General features: G+C 35.3%; 1 protein-coding gene across 1 annotated transcript; it reads left to right on the top strand.

Moving 5' to 3' along the window:
• Positions 1–22,737: 22,737 nt before the first annotated feature.
• Positions 22,738–26,349, top strand: ATXN7L3B (ataxin 7 like 3B). Its single transcript, XM_063076026.1, has one exon. It carries the CDS (start codon positions 23,024–23,026, stop codon positions 23,315–23,317), a length of 294 nt encoding a protein of 97 aa, XP_062932096.1. The 5' UTR covers positions 22,738–23,023; the 3' UTR covers positions 23,318–26,349.
• Positions 26,350–26,975: the final 626 nt, after the last annotated feature.

The raw sequence follows: 26,975 nt of genomic DNA, 5'->3' as shown, positions 1-26,975 counted from the left end.
CTCTCATTTTTTTTTTTCCTGTTTTAAGTAGATAATGCACAGAAAAGTATATTCCTACAGTGTATTACAGGATTGTAAGAAAAATTAACATGACTCTCAGGTGGCATTTTATGTGCATAAAATGAGAACAGGAAATAATGATCTCTACCTGTATTAGTTTGTTTCTAAAGCTTATAACAAAATGCTTGGAACTGGGTAATTTATGAGAAAACAAAATTTATTGCTTACAGTTGCAGAGGTTGGGAAGTCCAAAGTATAGGGAATACATTTGGTGAAGACTTTGGTGGTGGTGACAGTGACCCAGGGTCCTCACATGGCAGAAAATGGCAGAGCAGAGAGACACTAACCTCTCATATGCTCTTCTTTTAAAGCTCTCAGAACCACACCCCTGACTGCCATTATTAATCTGTTCACTATGGTATGGTCCTATAATCTAATCACCTCTTCAAGACCTCACCTTTCGGTTAACATAATAGGATTTCCCACCCTTCCAACAGTCACAGTGGAGGCCAAGTTTCTAATACATAGTTTGAGGGACACAATTCAAGTTGAACTTTTAAAAGTAGAGAATATAATACTGATTACCAGAGACTGGAAAGGGAAGTGATAGAGAGATAGGGAGAAATTGGGTAATGAACACAAAATCACAGCTAGATAGAAAAAATAAGTGTACGGTAGTGCTAGTCATCTTTAATAAACAAAAATTAATTTCTAAAATTGCTAGAAGAGAGGAGAGCAAATGTTCTTATCACAAAGGAGTGGTAAAGATTCTCAATGATGAATATGCTTATTACTATGTTTTGATTATCACAGGTTGAATACATGTATTGAAATAGAACTCTGCATACCAAAAATACAATCACCATTTTAATTAAAAAATAAATAAATTCCTTTAAAAATAAAAGTAAATCAAAGCAAAAGTAAAAAAAAAAAAAAAAAGAAAGAAAGAAATGATATAACCAAACTGTAAGATGTGGAAAAACAGTTGTTGACCTAAATATCTTTGGAAATGACTAAACCATATAAGTTAAAACAAAAGAAAATGTACATAAGCATTGCTCTAGTGGATGAAACTGTTTCTAATAGTGGTACAGGTTATAAGTTATGAAACAACTATACATGAATATCGAAATTAAACAAACAAGTAAATAGATGGTGGATGATGAGAGTGAAGTTTTTGCTCTTGGAGAGGGAGATAAGCAATGAACCATGTAGCTCTGGGTTAGAGTTTTAAAAAGTCAGTATAAAATCACATTTAGCTCAATATAGATAGCAAATGATAGACACAGACATAACTGTAAATATCTCTTTGTGCATTAGTTAGTATACTTACATATAAGTTCTAGCTCTGATCACAAGAGGGCCTAACTGAGTGACACCTCAGTAGCAATGACACATCTAGAGCCCAGAACTTGTTCATTAAAAGAAACCAGGACTCTTTAAAGAAATGGCTGAGTCTAGAGCTGTGTAGGAGTTATACAAAATGAGCCTGGAACACCTTGCAGTACCAGAAAGTAAATGCCTAAAAAACCAAATAATGAGGTTAAGTCAAAGGGACACTGTAAATTCTTTCAAAAGCCAAGAATAGAACAATTTGAGCAACAAAATAAATAGCATAGTGTTTGTTACGGTTTGAATTTTTGTCCCCTCCAAATCTCATGGTGAAGGTTAATCCCCACTATTGTATTTGAAAGGTGCGGCCTTTAGGAGGTGATTGGATCATGAAAGGTGCGGCCTTTGGGTTAATGAACTAATGGTTATTATGGGAGTAGACTGGTGGCTTTATAAGAAAAAGGAGCACATGAGCATGCTCAGCCCACTCACCTCGTAATACCCTGAGCTGACTCAGTGCTCTGTGAAGAGTTTCCAGCAGGACAAAGGCCACCAGATGAGTCCCCTTAACCCTGGGCTTCTCAGCCTCCAAAACTGCAAGAATTAAATTTCATTTTTTTATAAATTACCCAGTTTCGGACTTTCTGTTATAAGCAACAGAAAATGAACTAAAGAAGTATTGGATTATAATCTCAAGCATAAAATAAATATTCATGAGTCAATACTACAATAAATAAATAAGTACATAAAGACGAACCTACATAGAAGTCATCCAAATCATTTATATAAATACTCTCTTCTAAAGGAGGTGAAACTTCACTCCCCACTCATTATGTGGGCTTAGGGACTTAGGTCCAAAGAGTAAACTACGTGTCTGGGTGAAAGTCATCTTCTCACCCCCATCCTGGAATTAGGTGCTCTATGGAGAAGAGAGAAGGAAGCATAGGGAAGAATCAAACTCATCCTAAAAGTCATTATTTTTAACTGGAAGAAGCTAATTGATCTTAATTGTCAAGAATATTTCTACAACAGAAGGAATAGGGAATTCAAAATCATGTTTAATTCAGCTATGGGTCATACAAGAAGGCTTACTTTGAATTTTGGGGACAGTTACAAATTTGAAAATGTATAACTTCCTACCCAGATATCAAATAAAAAATTGATGAGGGATGACAAAAAAAAAAAAAAGAAAAGAAAAGAAAACAGAATGTATTGTAGTATCAGAACACTGGTAGTTAACCCACTCTGGGGATTCAATAAACATCTGCCCTACTTGTTGGATGGAAAAACATAGGTTTAGCAATAGCCGTACCATATCATTGGTGCACATGAAATAAGTATATTGAAATGGCTCAAAAAAGCAGAATTAAATATATCTAACAATGTAAATTGGGATGATAATCTGCTGATGTGCAGCATTAGGAATTCAAGACAATCACTGGAGAAGAAGTTTGCAGTTTTAAGTTGGGCAGTCAAGGTAGAACTCAGGGAGAAAAACACACTGGAACAAAGACTTGATGGAGATCTAAAAAGTTTTTAATATGGATATCTGAGAGACATGTGTTTTGGCACAGGGAACAGGCAATATAAGGACACTGTGAAAAGAGAGTTTCGAATGTTCGAAGAACTGTAACAAGAACAGCGTATCTTGAAGAGAGTGAGAGCAAAAGTAATAAGCCACAAGTTCAGAGAAGTGATGGGGGCCAGATACTATAGGGTCTCTCAGGCCAAAACAAAAATTCCAGCATTTACTCTTAGATAGAAAGCCGCTGGAAATTTTCACTAGACGAGGGACATGATCTAACATTTTACCAGAATCATTAATTCTAGAAATGATTTGGAGTGATTTAAGGAAATACATAAATAAAACATGAAGAAATGACTTATAGAATGCTTCATTTAGAATACAGAATATGAGCTATGGATATATTTATATGCACCCTGAAATGTATAATGTATAATTTCCATCCAAGAGACAAATTTCCAGGAAACAAGGAGAACAATTACTTCTGTGGATATTACATTGCTCTCCCTATATCTCTTTTGTTCTATAACTCTGTTACTATTCTCCTTCTATTAAGTAAGAATTTGTATATAATAACTGCAAATAATATTAGTATAAATAAGATGCTTTAGAGAGCATTTAGTTACACCTCCACATATGAGGATTTAACATTGAAGAAAATTGGTAAAAAATATTAAGCATATAGGAAGAGTTGAAATAGTGCCTAAATGAAAATAATCTCTAAAAACCAATAAAAATCCTATAACACAGCAGAGAGACCAAAGTACATAGTAGATGGGTATTTGGGCAGGTACAGGGTATATGGCCACCCACCCTGAAGAGAGAGTCTGATGTTGGGTTCTAGCTCTAACCATGTTAACTGTATTCCCAATTAAATTGATGAAATGTTCAGGCAAGAAAAATGTAAGGGAGCGAATCTCTATATACTCTTTCACACTGAAGTTCTACTGAGAGTACTTATTCTCTCCTTTCATGGCTAAGAACCCAGAGCTTGCAGGACTACACATGTAAGACTTGTTGGTTCAACAATAAGCAGGACAATGGAGAATGAGCCATTCCCAATTAGCAGCCATGTGATCTCTCCCTCCTCACACATTATTGCATGTCTAGAAGATTAGAGGAAAGAGGGAGAAAAAATATAACTCAAACTTACTTGAGTAACAAGCCAAAAACTTTGTTTTTGCTTTATTCCTAACTATCCAAAGGTAAAATTGTCTACTATAAAGAATGTTGAAGAAACCATTGAAATTAAAATTCAAAGACATAGCTATGAGTGATAAGATCTATTAAGAAACACCATGAAATGATGAAATGTATTCTAATAATAAAAACGTTTATGTAGTACATCAAAACCTATAATTTTTTTCTTCTATATTCTGCCTTTAATATTTACAATGTTATGAATAATGCATAACCACATCAACTTTTAGATGCAGATATTGCCTCTCTGAGAAGATGAGATTGGTCTAGAATCACCCCCTTTCATGGTAATATTCCAGCTATCATTTCTGCCCTAAAATAAAATGTGTTTCTATCACTCTGCATTGCCTTTCCAGCTATATATAAAGTTAATACATTTAATTTAATTTAATAAGTTTAACTCAATACAACAGAGAGACTGAACTACATACTGGATGGGTATTTGGCAGATGGGAAGTATATGGCCACTCACCCTAAACAAAGAGTCTGACACTGGGTTATAGGTCTTACTTACCATGTCAGCTCTATTCCCAATTGAATTGATGAAATAAACATAATAACAAGTCCAACCTTAACATCTTGCTGGAATACTGTATCTTCCTGAAGTTCCTAAAGATAGTGAGAATTTCCTTGGTAGTTTCTCTAAAAAGAACAACACTTTCAATTTGTGTTTTTTCTTGCTTGAATCTTAAGTCTGAACCTAGTGGACTTAATATGGGAAGCAATGATTAGGAGACAGAGCTAGATAAACCTTCTCATGAAAGTTTATACACACAGCCTGGGTTTCAGAGACATAATAGGTATATTTCCTTATGGATCCATTTTTAAACCACAGAGGAAATGATTTCTTTAAACTGACAGGGTAGGTCAATGATGCCTAAGATCAGAGTCCCATTTTCACAAATTATATTTGTAGGAAAAAAACTTCTCAAAGACAGAAGTTTTCAAAAGAGATGTGAAATATTAAAATTGGGAGGAAGAGTTGAAGGTTACTGGAATACTTGAAAAATCTTTTTTGTAACAAATCTTTCTATTAAGAGAAATATGAGTCTACAGAACTTTTAGCATTCTCAATAAACAGCCAGCAGACTATAAGGTATGACTTGTTATTTATTTGATAAAGTGCTTTATTCTTAAACGGCATTTTTATATTTCATTTGTTTTCTCCATTTCTCATAAATATAAAGTTGAATGTAAACTTTTTAAACTTAGTATGCTTTACAAAACAAGCATTTTAATACACCTTTAACTGTGATATTAGTAACTTTCCCTCATATACAACTTTTTCAGACATAAATAATAATTTTACTTTTAAACAGAAGTTAATTTCTTATCTCCCCCAAAATTATATCTACACCACTGAAAATTAAGAAAATAAGGCAAATTGATGTAATTGACATATGTAAGGTCACAGAGCAATAAAGAGGCAATAATACCTACAACACCTACGAATACTTCACACATCCCACATTCCTGACTCATACAGTCATGTTAGAGTATAAAAATAAGAGCAGAAAGCAGAAAAAAAAATGAATTCCAGATAAAATTTGGATTATTTCTTTATGCATGCATTCAGTACTTATATTTTGAAAATTAGGTATGTTCCAGATATTGTTCTGGGTGCTGAAGATCTAGTAGTCACCCAAGACAAAATATTTGGCCTACTGGTACTTTATTCTATTGAGGGAGATAAGTGATAAATAAATAATAGAGTTTCAGGTAGAAATTGGATATAAAAAGAAATTAAGCAAGGTAAGGTGAGAACACATGAGAGTAGAGAAATGGTGAGGAGGCTATTTTAGATAAGTTCACTGGAGAAGACCTTTCTAATGAGATATTTGAGAAGAAACCTGGGTATTGAAAAGGAGAAAACCCTGTGAAAATGTGGGAGCAGACGAGTTCTCACTAACTGAATAACTAGATTAAACTGTCTAATATGAAAATAAGCTTTTCAGAAAGAGCAAAAGGGCCATTGTGGATGGAGCATGGTAAGTAAAGGTCAAGAGGATGGGATCGGGAAGGGAACCAATGGTCATATCATATGAGACATTGTAGGACAAAGTAAAGTTTGAGCTTTGCAGTAAATGTAAAGCAAAACCATTGCAGAGTTGTGTGTGTGTGTGTATGTGTGTGTGCGCGCGCATCACTCTGGCCTCTGTAGGTAAAATGAACTCTTGAGAGGAAAGAGTGGAAACAGAGATTTCAATTAGGGGACTAGTGCCACAATTAAGGCATGACATGACGGTGGCCTGATTGTGATGATGGTGGTGATTTAGGGAGTGATGAGTGATATAATTTGGGATATATCTTGATTTCAAGTCCGCAGAATGCTAATACATATACATAGAATTAATTATTACAGAGAAACAAAGGTGGACACAGATTTTTAGATTGGTTACCTGGTTGAATGGTGGTTCATGAAATGGAATAAAAAAAAATGGAGGAAAACGAGTTTCGTGAAAAAGGTGGGGGGAAATCAAAAAGTTCTGTTTTAGACATGTAAAAATATTTGAGCTATGCAATAAGTAACCAACTGGGAATGTCATGTAGGCAGTTAGACATTTAAGTCTGGGTTCACAGTAGTGATTGGAGCTCCAGATCTAATTTAGAGATTGTTTGTACAGAAGAGAAATTAGGTACTTAATCTAAGTCTTTTAAACACACACAAGGGTTGAATATGTGCTCAAATATATAAATTGAGATAATTAGAGAGGAAAAATACAGTCTCTACTTGGAACTCTCTTGAGTTAAAAAAAAAAGTTTAGTTAAATTTCAGAACATGACAGACTAAGTGTGCAAGTGTGTATATGTTTACTAAATAGTGCGGGCTGTTTCACCATAGTGTATCTGGGACACACTCTATTTCTTCAGATGTTGATTAACTCAATTCTGTTTTCAATATATTGATATTATTTTGGTTTTGTGCTTTCTTATACCTCTAAATAGCATCACATTTAACACAAATTTAAAAGATATTTTACATTATTATTTTCTAGACATAAGTTTATGTAATAGTCCATTCCTGTTGCTTATAACAGAAATACTTGTAACTGGGCTACTTTGAGAAAATGAAATTTGTTGTTTACAGATTTAGAGGCTGGGACATCTGAAGTCCAGGAAACACATCTGGTGAGTGTCTTCTTTGGTGCTGGCTTTAGCAATGCAGGGATATCACCTGGCAGAAAATGATGGAGCAGAAAGAGATTCGCATGTGCCCTCCTTTTAAAGAGCTCAGAACCACAACCCTGACCACCATTATTAATCCATGCATTACAGCATGGTCCTAAAATCTAATCACCTCTTCAAGGCCCTACTTTTCAATTACCATAATAGGATTTCCAAGCCTCCTAACAGTTATACTGGGGACCAAATTTTCAATACCTAGAACTTTGGGGGACACACTGTAAGCTTCAATGAGTTTGGGGAGGACATTCAATACACAGCAGTTTATTTCTTCATTTAGGATCAAAAAAATATTGGAGTTGAGGGGAGAGGGGGAAGAGGAGAGAAGTTGGGGGATAATTTGGAAGGGACAAAGGGTACAAAAGTAATTTCTTGTAATCGACATGCCCCCAGTATGAATCTGGCCCCCACATCATGGGCAGGAGGGGGGACAATCAGCTTCGTATTGCATGAATATTCATAATAAATAAATAAATAAATAAATAAATAAAGTTTACCGTTTCAAAAAAATATAGCTCCTTTGGTTCACATCACATTTATTAAATGAGGTAATATGAATATAAATCCAACAAAGTTGTTTGTACAGGAAAAGCTAGTAGCTTTTCTTCTAGGCATTTCACTTTCTTCTAGTAAATTGAAAAGGTTTTAGAGAAGTTGTTAAAGATTAAGAGAAGAGGTAAAATTTAATTAAAATATATTTTAACCTGATTGCAAATGATTTAATTCAATCCTAGCAACAGACATTTCTTTCAGTAAGAAAGAATCAAACTCCATTAGAAAAAAAAAGGAGCTATATTAAGATAGCATTGTACACAAATGATTTCAGCCATTAGAATTAGGCATTTATCAGAATATTTTTCTCAAAAAAAACTCCCAGTTTTACTTTAACATGTATATGAGTATACTGTTTTCTGTATACCCCAATAAATCAAGATATGTGCCATTCTATCATTTAAAGCAATACATGTAGCATTTTTTTAGTCTCATATGAAGACTATGTTTTATTGGGTAACTGTTACCAAACAATCAATTTTTATTTAGAAAGCTGTTTTTATTCACATCACATCTTACAGACTGAGAAATATAAGGCATAAAAATACCAATGACAGCCAAAACAGAGAAAATCGCTCTGAACAAATTCTTCTGGAATAGTGTGGTGCATATAAATTATGAAACACTAAAACTTGATCAAAAAAGAAGGTCTTTAACTTTCATTTAAATGCATGAACAGATGTGGCAGACCTAATGTCAATGGATAAAAGGCCCCAAAATGTGGAATATGAGAACGAGATCTCTAAATGTTTTTAAACTCATGCCAGGCATGGCTGGATTTCTCCAGGAATAAATGAGTGAAAGATGTAGGGTGCATGTAGGGCAATTGTTTGTCAAGGTTTATAGGACTTGGGCCACCAAAGACCTTTAGCTGGATCTGTGAAAAGAACAATTATCACTTAAAAATTAATTTTCTACTTCATAGTCACCAGCGCATGTGAAGACATGTTAAGCCACAATTCAAAAATGCATACCGTGTAAGTTTATTTCTAATTGTCTCCAATTTTATTCTTTCTTTATACATTTATTATATAATTTAACTTATGCTTTAGCAAAATAGCTAGAACACTATGAAATCTGTACAATCACAAGAGCTCCTTTATGTTTGATTCGACTGAGTGTGCACTTGTGTGTGGGGGGGGGGTGTCCCTGTTGTATCATCTGGTCAAATTTAAAGGTTTGGTTAATCTGATTTGATATTATACAGACACATGAAATTTGAAAATTTCTTTTCTACAGGAGCATATATATCACTGTGGCATATGTTTCCCCAAAATACAGGGATTATTAGGACAGTATTCACACAAAAATTTCAAGGTTGTATTAAAAAATACAATTTAAAACCTTAATTTTTTTTCTTACTTAAGGAGTAGACAATAGTTACATTTTATAGGGCAATATAGTCATTATGTCTTTAAAGACACTGATTATATATTGTTGAAAGAAGATAATGACTGAAAATCACATAGAGCTTTAATTTCTTAGAAAGCAATTTTATATAAATTATCTCATTTCATTTTCTTTGTATTCTATGGGGTTTTTACTATGTGACCCAAACAAATTGTACCCATTTGATTCTCTCTGTATTTACCATAATCATTCTCTTTCCTTCATCTTCAATGTCATTGTGTTTGTTTATGAATTTAAAGCCTCTCACCAGGACTGCAACCATAGTCTATGAGTTATTCTTCCTGCCCATGGTTCCATAACATTCCATTTCACCCTCCACATTGATGCCACCTGATGTTTATAATATAAAATCTGTAAAAATCTTTCAATGACCTCAAGACCTTTTTTTCTAGCCTCTTCTTCATCTGCTGCCTAGTGTCTAAACATGTTTTCCTACACTCTGCCTTATGGAATAACTTACAGGTAATGAGCATGCTATGTTATTTCATACCTCCATACTCTTAATCAAGCTCTTGTCACCATCTGGAATGTTCTTCACTCCACCTGTATTTGTTAACAAGCAATGTTTCTAAATAAAGGGTCTTACACCCATGAAAGTTTCCCTTCTCTGCACACAGAACCGACCACTCCATTTTGGGTGTGCCCACTGAATTCTATACTTACCTTTATTATAACTCTCATAATCCTTAATTGCATGAGTTTATGTTTATCCTTCTACCTTCACTAAATATTTCTTTGAAAGAGGAACTGGATCCTTTTAACATTGTATCTGTAATTACAAACACACACTCAATATTTACTGAATACAGGAATAAATGATAGAAAACTGCGATCATCTAAATTCAAAGACTAACATTTCTCCCGTATCATTATAAGAAATAAAAACATGCTATGTTTACTGAATATTACTTAATGCTCAACATTCTTTAAAGCAATTTATATTCTATTTTTCTTCACAATAGCCTTATAAGGAAAGCACTATTTTAATGACCATTTTACAAATGATATAACTAAGTCTGAGTTGTTACTAAAATTTCCACGTGTCATGCAAATAGTACGTGGCCCAGGCTCTAACTCGAGAGCTCATGGATTTAATTGACATATTATGATTTTATAGACAAAAGTGAAGATGGAAAAAAATTAGAAATGAATGTAATCAGATGGTAGATGTAAGGAATTTGTCCTTATGAGACCTTAATGTCAGGTGGCTATTAGCATCAAATCAGAAACTAGCAAGATCTCTCTTTGCTTTCTCCCTTGTCCCCTTCTATGATGCTGTCCCCAAAGAAAAATCTGCATTATACAGTGAGATTTGTATAAAATTGTAATGAACTGTGTGCAGGGAAATGTATATAAAAAATGAGAAGTCTTTGGCAGTTTTCAAACTGCCATACTTAAACCTAAAACTATTAACCTGTCTCCCCCTGCCACCAAGTGCTAAAAGGTACAATGTGTCACAGTCCAAAAGATTAACCTTATTATTTCAAATGTAAGAATAGATGTTTTACAAATTACATTGACTTTTCTCTTTGCTCATCTAGATATTGAAAGTATTTTTATTTTTAGTGTTCTATTCTGTACCTCATTTATGTGTGCAGGATTTTTAAGGGCAGGTATTTTGGTGCTATAAATATACACCCCCCCCCAAAAAAAAAAACTACTGTTTTTTAAAAAAAACTTCCAAGGAAAAAATCTTCATAGAAACAGAGGTAAATATACTAGCTGTGGAAATGTCTGCTTGAATTAAAAATAAAGAGAAAAGTCAGGCACACTAAGAAAAAACTACAAAACAAAAATAACTTCAGGAACCTGACATATAGTCCAGAGAAGGATATAGTAAGAGCATTTGTATTTGACTAGAAGAGAATTTCACTTCTCAGAACTGTTTCAAGAACACATTCCAATTGCATGTTTTAAAAGAAATTTCTTTATAAAGCCAATTTATATATGAATACTTGAGATTTTGTGTGGGATGCAGACATGTTCACCTCCTAGAGAAAAACACAAACAACATAAAATACAGAAATACTACTCTAATTTCAAAAAACTCCGAATTAAAAGCACTACTTCTACCTTGCCTAAGCTTATTCCTTCTATTTATTTCTTCTTTCTTTCCTGTCCTTAATGTTTAACCCTTAATATATATATATAAATAATTATCACCATCATTTGCCATCTGGATCCAGTGAAGCCTTTTAAAAATATTTTTGTCCTTTAATAAATAATTCACAGAAGTAAGAACAAAAAGATAGTGGAAAACAACTATATTAATTTTTTTTAAATAAATGTAACCATTGCAAACATTATTATAACAAGTAAATTTTGGCTCAAAAACATCAGTAAGGATAAAAAATACTGTCATATCTCAGTTTTGAAAAACAGTATAAGTCCTTGTTGCAAAATGTCTGATGAAATTTTTCCGATTTATTATATCCTATTTTTTACTTTTCTTAACTTGATGAAATTATCATATTCGTTTTTGTCCCTGGAAATAATGTTTACTTATGGATACTTAAGTTTTAGAAAGTGAGTCTACATTTTGTCACTGAGGACTCATTGTCTTATTGTCTGAGATTATATTTACATGATCCATTTCACCATCATCATTACAATATTGTTATCTGTCTCTTTGAATTCATCTTCTGGTTCACTAATAATTGTAAAACATCTTTATCAGGTTTATTTTCTATGCCATTAAGGTAGAAAATAAAAATTTCTGAATTCTCATACTTTGTGTCCAATAAAAGCTGAAAGCATACTGTAGAGATTGTGTCTCTAGGCTTCTTTTACATTTTCTTAGAAGATGATGCAACATTTTGGGCAATAGAATAAGGATAATAATTTATTCACTATTACTGTACCCTTCTAAAGGAAATATATAATGGAACCTTCAAAAGGGCCATGTAATAAATATTTTAGGCTTATGGGCTACATGTTCTCAGTTACAACTACTCAACTCTGACACTGAAGCAAAAGCAGCCATGGACACTGTGCCACTATGTTCAAATAAGTACCAAAATCTGTATTGATCAGGGTTTTCCAGAGAGTGTGTATGTATGTATAATATATATACACACATTCTATTGTTTTATTTATAACAGAATGTGTACATACATATGTGTGTGTGTATATATATTTAGAGAGAGAGAGAGAGAGAGAGAGAGAGAAAGAGAGATTTATTATAAGGAATTGGCTCACATGGAAAAGGAGGCTGAGAAGTTCAGACCCAGGAGAAATAATGGTGTAAATTCTAGTCTGAGTCCAAATCCAAAGGTAGGAGAAAACCAATATCCACCAGAGACAGAATTCAGAGAGAATTCCTTCTTACTCAGCCTTTTATTCTATTCACGTCTTCAAGGGATTGGACGAGGCACACCCACATTGAGAAGGGCAATCTGCTGTACTCAGTCTACCAATTCAAATGTTAATCTCATCCAGAAACATCCTCACAGACATACCCACAGTAACGTTTGACCAAATATCTGGGCACCCTCTGGCCCAGTAATTTTATGTGACATGAAATTAACCATCATAAGTCTACCCCTTGTCAACTTGGCACCCATACACATCTCCTTAAACCATACTTAATCTTCAAATAGAATAACAAGATCATAATTCCCCCCCAAATGATACAACTATCATTCTGTGTACAACCAAAAACACACTCACCCTTGGCCCAGAAGAGGAGGTAAGGCCCTTGAATAATGTTTACTCTTGTCCTGGATATCTCATAATTTAAATACTATGATTTAAAATCAACATATCTTATGTTATATGATAAAAAGAATAAGAGAAATTAATAAGAATTTAATAAGAAGAGAATTTCGCCCTTGGTTTTTACATTTCTGTAAATTTATGTAATTTCGTCATTCATTTTTCTGTCTTTTAAAACATAATTAGGAATAATTGATAATTGATGAAATAGTTCCTATGATGATGAAAATAGCAAATGTTTCAAGATATAGGAAAAATAAGATCAAGATTCCATAATGTTGCTTAGATTTAGAGATATAATCAATGTATCAATAATACAGACTGAATTTTATTCTATTCTAAAATAATTAAATTTTCACTTTGTTCTTTGAAAGAGTCCTAAAAAACATGTATATAAAATACTAATTTTACTAATATAGTTGTGCATATGACTTAATAATGGAGATACACTCTGAGAAATGTGTCATTAGGCTACTTCACCATTGTGAGAAGACCAGAGTATTTATACAAACATAGATGGTTTAGCCTGCTACATACCTGGGCAATATGGTATAGCCCATTGCTTTGATTACCATTCACCATCATATAGGTGGCTTGTCGTTGACCAAAACCTTGTTATGTGGCTTATAACTGTAGTTGGAAATACTAAAAGATAAAATTCAAATCTAAATTTTGGTGCAATAAATCCTGATGATACATCAGGTATTAAGAATCCCCTTTTACATGGCATCATGTGAAGTGCCGATGATGGCACACTCCTCTATGTTTGTATCTTTTTTAAAATACAAGGCCTTGGCACCTAAAGCAAGTGAGAGAAGTCAGGAAGTGAGAGAAAAATGCCTGAGGGCTATGTTAGGGTTTACTCACAGTTTACTAAAACAAATTTTAATAGCAGTGGGGGCTGGCTAAGAAAATGAGTGACAAAACTAGATGATAACATTAATAAAGATTGAGAATTGGTAAAGGTACGGTAAGATAATTAAGAAGGATGTTTTAGAAAAATATTGCAAAAGTGAGGCTAGAATACAACTAATAATCTCTGAGAATGGGGACAAATCAAGGTTCTGAAATTCCTTAGAGAATTGAAAAGCAAAAAGCAGATTAGTACAAAGGAAATAAAAAAAAAAAGAGGCAAAATGCTTTGAGATTAAGTCCAAGAAGAGAAACCTTATTACTTTAACAAAAAGTATCTGTAATAAATCTATATGAGATTCTGAGATACTCTCATGTTAGTACCTAAATTTGCTCTTAATTTTACATTTATCAAGGTTTTTGCAAGAAAATTAATCTCTCACTTGGTGGCATTTGCCAGATGTCTATCCACTAAATGCAAGAAGTAAAACATCCCACCCACTAGTTTAACAGCTTGACTTAAGAATATATGAGACAGCTCTTTGATGGGAGAAGACAAACAAAAACAAACCTAGTGGACATCAGTCAAGTTAGAAAAAAGTATGTTCAATTACACGAAACCTTCTTTTCAAGGCGAAGAACTATGAAATAAAGAAAGACAGAAACTTAATTTTGCACCAAACAATAAAAAAGCAATTTGGTGAAAAAGTTATAAAAATGATACTACTTTGGCACAGCAAGAAATTGTGAAAACATTTGACTCTCAAAACTTTCTCAAGATACATTTTAAAACTAAGTTTACAATTTTTTCATGGAATGGATTTTTAGTTTCTGAAATATGCTTCTTTTGATGGTCAGCATAAAAAAAAATGAAAGAGCACACTGTATAGAGCATCATTTTATGTATTTTAGCACTTTGTGGGTAAGCCAAGAGTGCATAAGCCATATTTTATGTCTTCAGTCACTGGTACATTCCACATTGATAGTAAGATTTGGATGTATTATGTAATAATGCTGATTCTAAAATATTTTTTCAAAATGCATAATAGAAAGTAGTCATGACGGAAGATGTTGTGATAAAAAGGTAGACATTGGAGAAACTGTTTTGTAACAGAAAGAAAATTAAGTTAGGAGTCAGAAGTATTGACATTTAATCCTAACTCTGTGACCAACTAGTTGGACAATTCACTTAACATCTCTGGCCTCAGTTTCCTCATCAGAAATGAAGATATTATTATAGTTTCCTCTTTTTTTCTATTAGACTGGTGCAAAGATATAGGAAAAAACAAATACATTTTTTTCCTACTACATTCTCACAACAACACATTCACAACACTCTTCTGTGACCAGATGTATGTGGGCTTTTTACCCCACATTCCAAGCAGTTCTCCAGATGACACCAACTAGATGTTCTATAATTCAACTCAATTCTGACAATATGTACCTAGAGATAGTGTCAGATTCCACAGGTTAAGGGCTCAGTCCCACAAGACTGCCCCCACTTCAGATGTCAGTTGAAAGTAATAGGTTATCACCTATACTTCTGACTGAACCATAAATTGGGGTTCCTGCTTCCCCCTTGTCAAGTTTGACTAATTTGCTAAAGTGGCTCACAGAACTTAGGGAAACACTATACTTACATTTATTGGTTCAATATAAAGGTTCTTACAATGGACACCAATGAAACACAAATGGAAGAGATGCATAGGACAGGCTTCCATCACCCCTCCAGGTGCCACCCTCCAGGAACCTCCATGTGTTCAGCTATCCAGAAGCTCCCCAAACACAGTTGTTTTGGGTTTTTATGGATACATCATTGTGTAGGGATGATTGATAAAGTCATTGGCCATTGGTGATCAACTTAACCTTCAGCCCCTCTCCTCTCCTTAAGGGTTAGGAGTGGGGTTAAGAAGTCTCAGCCCTCTAATCATGCCTTGATCTTTCCTGTGACCAGCTCCCAAACTGAAGCTACCTAGGGGCTGCCAGCCACTAGTCAAGTCATTAGCATATAAAAAGATGTCCATCCCTCCTGAGAGTCTGAGGATTTTAGGAGCTGTTTGTCAGGAAACTGGATGAAGACCAAATTAATATGTCTTATTATAAATTACAATATTAACCAAAGACATATGTTATTATAAATTACAGCTAAATAAGTGAAAAAAAAATGTCGTGAGCTTTTCTCAGCGATTCCTGTGTTTAGATGTCTCTTGCCATTGGCTTACTCTGACATGTAATAGCAACTGAAAGACATGTTGTACTAATTAAAACTGGCCCAACCAACAGTTTACATGTCATGACAGCAACTCCTCATCAACCCCAAAGGATGTAGTTCCAAAAAAATATTGTACTTGTTAAAGCTAGGCTAGGAAGATCAAGATCTCCTAAAGGATGTGGGTTAGCAGAAGAGGAAAAGGAATCAATATATCATCATTGAATATACTTAAAAACTGGGGTAACAGAAGTTTCAGAGGGCATCTATGTCTAAAAGAAACCTGGTTTGCTAGCCTTGTAAACCTGCTCTGATAGGTGAACTTTCTTCAGCATTATCTTTGTTCTCAAGCAACATTGCTACAGCATCCTAATCTACTAAGATAAATTTTTACTGCAGGCTTTAATTAGGAAAATTGAATGTCTTTAAAAATATTTTTATTCTGTTCATATTAGATTGAAATTGAATGTCTTTCACCTTTTGTACATCACTGTTTTATTTTCAAAATTTTTCTGCTATAGGATTGTTCAGATTTATGGAGACTGAATAGGGATGACAACTAAATGCAATCAATCTATAATCCTGAGTTGATCCAGAACCAGAGTAAAAAATAATATATAAAGGCACTATGAGGACAATTGGCAACATTTGAATGTGGATTCTTTATTAGACAATAGCATTGGTTAATACCTGTGTTAGACAAATTGCTAAATTTGACAATTATTGTGGTGATATAAGAAAATGCCTTGTTCTTAAGGCACATACACACTAAAATATTTAAGTATAATAGGGAATGCTGTCTGCAATTTACTATCAGATCGATCAGGAAAAATAATAGTTCACATTTGTTTGTGATAAGGAAACTTCAGAGGAAGAAAGATACAGCAAATGTAGCAAAATTTTAATGAATAAATATGGGTGAAAGGTCAGTATATAAAAATTATTTGCAATATTCTTGCAATTCTTCTGTAAGTTTGAAATTCTTTTTACATAAAGGTTTTTAATATCTCTATTACTTGTTACCATATCCATATTGACTAATCATAAATTGTTTTCAGTGTACAAATTTATGTTTATCTGGGCCCATCCTTATATCCACACAGAAGGTAAACTAATATCTTTTTCTGTACTACTGTGTAGACTTTCCCACGTAGGGATGGACCGTCAATGATTATTTTAAGAAATAGCTTATAATCTTTAGGGGCAGTTTCATAAACATTTTTTTTTTAATTAAAAATTATATGCCTGTACACACAAATATAATTCCAGGGATTCTATGAAGTCTTTTCATAGATCAAAGTGGATCTGAATAATTGATACATCAAAAGATCCAATTTCTAAAGTTATTTTATTATGCTACCTAGTAATATTATTATTTCTGATTAATATAATGTTTTGCTTATTAACTATAGTTAATTTAGGATTATTGTGTCTTTCCCTTTAGGAGATCATAATCCAGAATTGTCATAAATACCAAAGTTCATTAAATTGCCTTGATTTCACAGGTTAGTAGGGCAGATTCAACTCATAAATTTATTTCAGACATTGAAATTTTAGCATGAAAATGTAACATAATATCAAATTGTAGCACTCTAAATCTCATGCAAACAATGATAATCAGTTTTTAAATGCAAATTCAGAAAAACAGATTTCAGAAGAGGATGAATATGAGACTTCAAGCTAGCCGTACCTGTGAGGACATGCCTGTATTTACAGCCAAGTTAGGACACACACATATTTCTTTTAGCAAATCCTTGATAAAGAGGCATATGAATTAATAGTTTATTTCTGACATAAATCACAATTTGATGAAGGTCCTCTTTATAAGAGAACATAAATGGCAAATTGTTCCCTTCCTGTCTGATTCACTATTTATCTTAAAATAACTGGGTAAGTAAAGAAAAATAAGTGAAGTTTTATTGAATATTCTATAAGTGAAAGTGGACTTCTTAGGAGTCCCTAGATAAATTAATTTTTTTAACTAAAAATGACCCAACATCATTACATGTTGGGTAAGCTTATTACAACACACAGTTGGTATTCAGTAGATGAACAAATCTCTTAACCCTAAAATGTGGGAGTGCTTAAAGATGCCTTAGGGAACAGAGCGGATTAGTTTGTGATGAGAAAACTCTCACATACCCAGTTTAGTAGCTAACGTTTGAGCTTCATGTATCAATACATAAGAATTTACTAGACCTCTGACTAGGTGGAATCTGTTTCTTCAGATTCCTCAATTCATAGAAATTTAGTTTTAAAAAAATCATTTAGAAAACATGAGTCCATCTGGGTTTTTTGTTTATTTGGGTTTTTTTTTGTTGTTGTTGTTGTTATTTATTTATTTATTTATTTATTTACTATTATTTATTCATTATTTACTACCTGACTTTACATTATACTACAAAGCTGTAGTAATCAAAACAGCATGGTACTGGCATAAAAACAGATGCATGGACCAATGGAACAGAATAGAGAACTCAGAAATCAATCCACATACAGCCATACTTTGGTCTTTGGCAAACATACTTTCATCTTTGACAAAGGCACCAAGAACATGCATTGGAGAAAAGACTTCCTCTTCAATAAACTGTGCTAGGAAAATTGGAAATCCATATGCAGAAGAATGAAACTAGACTTGCACCTCTTGCTGTATACCAAAATCAACTCAAAGTGGATTAAAGACCTGAAACTATAAAGCTACTAAGGGAAAACATAGGGGAAACACTTCATGATGTAAGACTGGGCAAAGATGTTATGTATAAGGCCTCAAAAGCATAAGCAACAACAGAAAAAATAAATAAATGGGATTATACCATACTAGAAATCCTCTGCACAGCAAAGGAAACAATCAACAGAGTAAAAAGACCATCTAAAAAATGGGAGAAAATATTTGCAAACTATATATACAACAAGGGATTAATATCCAGAATACACAAAGAACTCAAACAACTACGTAGTAAAACAAACAAACTAACAAACAAACAAACAAACAAAAAAAACCCACACAGTTAAAAAGGACAAAGGAGCTGAATAAATAGACATTTTTCAAAGGAAGACATACAAATGGCCAAAAGGTATGTTAAAAAATGCTCAATAATCATCAGGGAAATACAAATTAAAACCACATTGAGATATCACCTCACCTCAGTTAGACTGACTATGATCAAAAAGTCTAAGGATAACAAATGCTGGTGAGAATGTGGAGAAAGGAGAACTCTTCCATACTGTTGGTGGGACTGTTAATTAGTACAGCCACTATGGAAAACAGTATGTAGGTTTCTCAAATAACTACAGATAGTACAGATAGATTTACCATATGATCTAGCAATCCCACTTCTGGGTTTATACACAAAGGAATGGAAATCATCCTGTTGAAAGGATACCCACACTACCATGTTCATCACAGTTCTACTTACAATAGCCAAGAGATGGAACCAACCTAAATGTCCAACAGATGACTGGATAGCGAAAATGTGGTATATACACACAGTGGAATACTAATCCATAAAAAGCAATGAAATTCTCCATTTGCAGTAACACGAATGAGCTTGGAGAAAATTATCTTAAGTGAGATAAGCCAGGCACAGAGGGAAAAATACCACATGTCCTCACTAATAAATGGGAGCTAATAGAGAAATAAGGAGGCAAAGGCACGGTGGTGCGTTGGACTGGCAGAGGGAAAGGACAGACCTAGGGTTACTGGGGGGAGGGGGAGGATTTGAGTACGGGACAAGGGGAATAATTTTGATTTGTGTTGGTGGGCATGCTGATAGCACGGATCTGATCATCACATCTTGGGCACAGGTGGTGACGGGTAACTCTGTGCTCCATGAATATGAGCAATCAGTTAAAAAAAAAAAAAACAACTAATAACAACAACAATGAAGAAAAAGAGTAGTGTAGTTCATAAAAATGAAATGAATTTTCTGATAATGTGAGACTCACCATTTAGAAACAAAATAGTTGCTGGTTAAGATACGATTTCAGAAGTCATATGTCTAAAATCCCTACTTTCTGTTTTACTTGATAATATTTTTTAAATAAACTACTCACTTTCCAACTTCTTAAACAGAAAAAAAAAAAGAAACAAGAAAAAATAACGTAAAGGGTTTCAGTACATTTAAATAATAAATAAGGCAATATAGCTAAATGATACAGGTAGAAGAGAGGTGACAGGTGACAATGGACATTAATACAAATTTTTGATTTCATGATAGTGTTCCTTTTCTAAGAGTAAATGTAATAAAATACTAACAGGAAATTTAAACCTAACCATGATCCTGAGTATCTGAATTTCAATTAATGTGAATGTCTATCTATATACAGTATATTTTGAAGTAAACTTTATCGAAGACCACTTGTTCTGACATAAACTAAGGAATTGAGTTTATGAATTGAGTTCAATTTGTGAATTGAGTTCAATTCACATAATACAAAGGATTTAAAGGACAGAAAAACAATCTCTTATTCTCTTCTGTTAAAATCAAGCATTCAGAAACTCTCATAAAAATCTGGCAAGAAAAAATCATATGGGAACCAATAACTATAAAGAATGATTGTCTATTACCAAGCCCTTTTAATTCCTTGATACTTAAATTGTGGTAACCAGTATACATCAAAGTATGATAGAAATGCAGAAACTCAGGCCTCACCCCAGACCTACCTACATTTTAAAAGGATCACTGGGTGATTCATATGCATGTTTGAAAGGCACTGCTTTAAATTATATTTGGCAAAGGCATGGGAGAGAAAGGGGTTAGTAATTGTATTTTCACACCTAACTAGACATGTCAAGTACTAGGTACACACAGGCTGAGAATCCCTAAATTTAAAATTTCAAAATCCAAAATGCTCCAAAATCTGAATCTTTTTGAGTACAAACATGACATTCAAAGGAAATGCTCACTGGGGCATTTCAGATTTCAGATTTTTGGATCAGGGATGCTCAACTGGCATCTGCAAATATACCAAAATCCAAAAAATCCAAAATTTGAAACACTTTTGATCCCAAGCATTTTGAATAAGGGATATTCAACCTGTACAGTATTATATATCATTTGCTAGGAACTGTGTAAATACTTTTATATTTATTGTCATGCTTAAATCTCACAACAACCTATGTGATGGGAACCTATGCTATTTACATTTTATAATGAGAAAAATGAGATTTTCAGAAGTTACACAGACACAGAAACTGGTAGGATACGGTCTGACTCAAAACCCTGTTTACTTAGAATCATTATATGACACATCACATGGCTATGTGGAGATTTCAACCTATAGCAAAATATGATGCCAATTTTTGGATGAAGAACTTATAAATTATATGTTAACATGTAACGTATAAAGACTGCAATGGAAAAAAAAAAAAACTGCCCTAGATTAAAGAAAAAAAAAATGTATAGTGCCTGAGTTTTAAATAGCCTAGGCTTTCAAAATGCTCCATATCTCTCAATTTGTGGCTTTTAAAATGGTAAAATATACAATCAGAAAATTTGGATGGGTACAAGTACTAGCTACTCATAAACCAAACAAATTTAACTTTATCCTCTAATGAAAATATAGATTGAGCTTTTAAGATGAATTCTAAAACTGTGAGTGTTCTGATGATCATATACATTAGAAAATATTTATTTTTTTAAAAAGATACACATCTCTACTTTCCTTTACTCTGGAAAGTACAGAATAAGACAGACATAAGTAAGTATTCTTTTTATTTTTCTTTAGTTACAGCTATTTTTTGATAATTTCTAAAGATAAAAGAAGCTGCTCTAGTTCACAGTGGTGGGGGGGCAAAAAACAAGCAAAAAATGAAGAAAATACTACAGTGATTTTCTTATATTCAACTTTATAAGTAAAATGATTAAACATAGCTGACATTTACTGTGCTTACGTACAAAACAGATTTTTAAAAACATACAATTTAATTTTAACCATGAATAAAGACGAGCTTTATTCACAGAAGGGAGTACAGAACTGTTGTTAAGTGTTGGCTCCAAGATTTAAACCCAAGTAGGATCACTTCCAGTTCTCACAATTCATGCTGCATAACTTTAGGAAAAGTTTCCTTTATCTCCCAGTATATTTAACTTATTTCAGGTTACCATCCTCTTCAAGACAGAATATACACATAATTTTCTCTTGGAAATATTTTAGAGATGTATATGATTCTCTCTTTATAGTCACACTGACTTACTGATGTTAAAAGTGAGATAAATGCTGTAGGTTTATTTGAGCAGTATGTATGAATTACGCCTGTAGTGCCTAGTTTCTAGTTTTTTTTATTTTTAAAAAAAGGCTGAAAGATAAATTATATTGTAATTAGTTTCCTTGCACCATCTAGTGGACTTACATGACAACTGCGACAGTACTATAAATGATTACAAATCAATCAATTTGATTACAAGTCAAATTTTCAAACCTATCCGTTCAACTGTTCCTAAAATGATATTTCAGATTATACCACAATAGCGCAAAATATTTTTTCTTTTTTCAGAGAGAATCAATTAAGCACGGGTGCTGAATTCATTAGCGAATTTTTTAAATCTACAAATAAAATAACATAAAATAGCATTCTTGCAACCTTCTCACAATCAGAGAATGAAAGCCAAACACAGCTCTGTCCTTCCCACTCGTTTTCATAAATGCTCTCAAGGAAGCTGCGCGTAAAGAGAAGTGCCGCGAGCCTGCACGGAGCCAGTGCGCAGGCGCGCTGAAGAGCGGAAGCGGGGAGGCGGGGCTAGAACTGACTGCGGAGCGGAAGAGGCCGGGGCGGCTGGGTGAGGCTTTGAGACCGTTCGGCCCAGAGTCCGTAGCCAGGCGCAGCTCGAGCCCCAGAACCCGGGAGGGACTACCACAAACGGAAGGACTTGGAGTTCCGGAGCAATCGCCGCTGCCGCCGCTTCTGCCGCCGCAGAAGCTGCTGTCCCCGCCGCCGTTGGACGCGGCCCTGAAAGGCCTCTAGGCCTAGGCGCGGCCTGCGGAGCCCGACGTGTTGCTGCCGTGAGTAAAAGGAGCGCCCTCTCCACAGTCGTTTACAAATTAAAATGGAGGAAATTTCATTGGCCAACCTGGATACTAACAAGCTAGAGGCCATCGCTCAGGAGATATACGTAGACCTGATAGAGGATTCCTGTTTGGGGTTCTGCTTTGAGGTGCACCGGGCAGTCAAGTGTGGCTACTTCTACCTGGAGTTCGCAGAGACTGGTAGCGTGAAGGATTTTGGCATACAGCCAGTGGAAGACAAAGGAACTTGCCGCCTCCCGCTTTGCTCCCTTCCTGGAGAACCTGGGAATGGGCCTGATCAACAGCTGCAGCGCTCACCTCCGGAATTTCAGTAGCTGCAAGATGAGAGAGTCTGAGAGTGACCAGGACAATAACACAGACTGGTCCTGTGGCTTGGAGGAGTAAGCTAAATAGAAAAGAAATCAAACAAAAGTCCCAGTTCCCCTTGAAGATCCTAGCATTTAAAAACCCAAAGTGAAGAATTTAGGAATTTGGATCCTTTTTTGAGTGTATTACCTGGGGACAGCTCTGAACCCTCTGGGCAGGAGGAGCCTCACAGCCTGGGCACCATGCAATGGGGTGTTGATCTCTAAACACACCAGGATGTGCACAAGATCCCTGTATTGCCCCCAATACACAGGTGAGCAGTTGTGTGCCCAGCTTATGAAGCCCTTTGGTTCCTCTGCCTTTCTGTTTGCCTGGTGTCAAGGGCTTCCTGGACAGCCTGGACATTATTGATGGTCGGGCCGTAATCAGTGGGTTCCCCTTATCTCTGAGCTTCTGATTTGTGTTTCTCTGAGACAAATGAAAGTCAGGTATGAAATTTGGATACTAACAATTTCAGTTTGGGAAAACCAAGAAAAAGAATTCACAGTCGAATTTGGTAGGGAATTTCTATTACCTTGGCTCCAACAAGAAGAGAAGTTCAAAACCACCTGTTTCAGAGGTCCAGCATTTACAGTGATTTCAACGGACTTGGGTACAAGGCCTAGCCTTCGGCTGGACAGAGCCCTTTTTCTTGCCTTCCCACCTGATGGCATAGGCTTGGCAAATGGACAACAGGGTTGTCCAGACAGGCTGAGGATTCATATGATCCCCTCGGGAGTTGGCAGAGACCTCTGCAACTGTGCACTATCTCTCAAACTGCAAGATGCATATTTGGATGTATTATGCCATGGACATGTGTTTGGTGAGGCAGTCTACTCTGAGTTACTAGTTACCTAGCCAGTTCATGGGTCTGACTTGGTCATTATACTAAGTCACTACCTGCCTCCCACCCCAGGGGCAGGGCTGAGCTATAGAAGAGCATTATGACTGCAGGAGGCTGTGGTTTGACAACTGAGCCCACAGGGAACCTCTCTCCCAGCTGCCCTTAATAATGTGAATGGGTTAGTGCTAGGAGCCAAGGAGCAGGACTGGGTAGTCTCTCGTTCGACTGTGTGCAGAATCCTGTTGAATGCCTCTGTTCCTTTGGTTGGGCAGTCAGAGCTCTGTTATGGTGAACATCCAGACTGTCAACCACCGTCTCTGCTCCTCACAAGGGGCAGTCCTTTCCACACAGTCCCCCTTGAATTTTCTTGACAACCAGAGCTGTCCTTTTGTTGCTGGAAGTCAGGGAAGGACCTCCAGAATCCCCTGGCTTCAGGGAATGGGATAAGAAAAGATGTGGGAAGTGAGAGCTGCATATCAAAAATATCCTCTTACTCCCTGAGTGAGGGTATAGAGGAATGAGAGCCCTGAGGTGAGCGGGAACGGTGCTGCTTTATTTGAAATGTTTTCTTACCTCATTTTGTGCCCCAGTAAGGGGCCCAGCCTCATCTTTCTGGCTTGGCCCCATTTTTCTCCTGTCCCCTGCTCCACTGCCAATCTGGTGCAGCTCATAATCCCAGGTGCTGCTTGCCACTGCAGCTTTCACATTGACCAGTTTCAATTCATCTCTCTTAATGCTCCTGCTTTTGAAGCCTGTACAATTTCCTTTTCCTTGTCCTTCTTTACGTTTTCAGGTTGGTTTTTTGTTTTTTTCGTTTTTTTTCTCCTCTGTTTTTGTGGAAGACTCAGAGGAGAATGTTTCTTCTGGCGCTCTCTGTTGGAATTGGAAACAGGACGAGAACTTAATTTTTGTATTTAAAAGGTAGTGTCATGCCTAAGCATTTCTCCTCTATAGGACTGCCTTGCTAGTATCCTCTCCTGCTGTGTGTTCATGAGTAGTTATATCTTCCCACCTCCACTTGGATACTGCCTTTGAGGACCTAAGCAGAAGGCTGACGTAAACAGGGATGGAGTTGGTTCTTACCTACTTTCTCTAATCCTTGCTGTGCACGTATCCTTTTTTACCCGAGAAGAAACTATTTGGAGTATACGGACTAGCAGGTTAAGGGAATCATAGAGCTTGGGGCCTTGAGACTATCTTATTATTGCCTTCTCCCCCTAGAGTTGTCTTGGGTTGGGACCTAGTTTCAGACAGGTCTTCAATTCAAGAATTGTGATAACCTTTTAAAAATCAAAACTTGGCAGGAGCTAACATAAATTTAGGTTATTGTTGCCCTTGGCTTTTTGTAGACAAAGCTAAGAGAATGCAGAGGGAAAGGAGGGGTCTAAGTGAGACTGGTCTACTTCCAACAATGTCTTGAAAGCAGGATGAAAGTAAGGAAGAAAGGCCATGGTCCACTTTTCCTTCAGATAGGGAACTCAGATTGTAACATTACTGTTTCCTTTCTGTCCTTTTCTCCTATTGATTAGAAGAGGAAGAAATGGGAGTAATTTTGAATGTTTTTTTCACATTATCTCCTTCTTAGTTATTTTTGTGGCCTCCCACCTCCCCACCCCCACCATTAGGGCAATAGCCTCCTGCCCTGGATGGGTATAAGTTGGGCTCGGTCCAACAGGTGCCCTGAAAGAACAAACCTTTTTGGGGAGAGAAAATGCTCCCTACCATATAGTTGAAAATGGTTAGGAATTATCCCTTTCCCTACCTACCTTCCCTCTAACAGCAGAATTCCTATCCTGCCCTCCTCGATTAAGTGTGTTGAACACCCTGTTATCTTATTATGTATCTTAGTGTGTGTGTGTATGGGGGAAAGGGGTTCTTTAAAATTTCTGTGGTTTGTGGCTTTTTCTTACATACATTAGTACCCACCACCGCATGCCCAGGGCCACTGCCTGGCATTATCGCATGCTGGAATCATTGGGGGAGGGTAGTGATGCTCACCACTGTTTTTTGTTTTGGAGATTCTTATTTTTGCATAAGTAGTTCATCCTATACAGATAGCTGACTAAGTGTGTATTTCCCTTGCCCCTAAGGCTGCCTGTGTGAATAAACTGCATCTCCCCATTGGTAAACAGTAATAAACAAAATTTGCAAAAATGATTTTATTTGGACTCTGTATTTTCATCTGTTGAAATTGCACATATTTTTCAGGCATTGAAATAGCAAAATAAATGTTGAATCTTAGTACTTTCTCTCAAGTGAGAATTTTATCAGAATAGACACAGGAACTCTGCCCAGCCTTTTTTCTCCATCTGATCCTACAAATTAAGATGTCTGCAGTATCAGTGAAAGAAACAAACTATATGTAATCTTCCCTTTTCCATATGAAGTAAAAAGGTGGTGAAATAAATACAGTTGGCCCTTGAACAACATGGGTTTGAATTTTGCAGGTCCACTTATGTGTGGACTTTTTCAATAAATACAATACTGTACATGTATTTTCTCTTTAATATGATTTTCTTAATATTTTCTTTAGCTTACTTTACTGTAAGAAAAGAGTATATAATACACATGGCATATAATATGTTAATCAACTTTATGCTATTAGTAAGGCTTTCATTCAACAATAGGCTGTTAAGTTTTGGGGGAGTCAAAAGTTATACTCAGATTTTCAACTGCATGGGGGTCAGTGCACCTAAACCGCACATTTTTCATGGGTCAGCTGTATAATCCAGGCCTGTCACTAAACCAACCACTTGGCAATAAGACTTTTAGCATTATTCCTT

This window comes from Cynocephalus volans, chromosome 12, assembly GCF_027409185.1.
Source record: "Cynocephalus volans isolate mCynVol1 chromosome 12, mCynVol1.pri, whole genome shotgun sequence".
Classification (NCBI taxonomy): Eukaryota; Metazoa; Chordata; class Mammalia; order Dermoptera; family Cynocephalidae; genus Cynocephalus; species Cynocephalus volans.
The sequence above is the reverse complement of the archived record's forward strand: the minus strand, read 5'-3'. Positions and strand labels throughout refer to the sequence as shown.

Coding starts and splice junctions, on each gene's coding strand:
- ATXN7L3B (XM_063076026.1), top strand. CDS start 23,024: ATGGAGGAAATTTCATTGGCCAACCTGGATACTAACAAGCTAGAGGCC.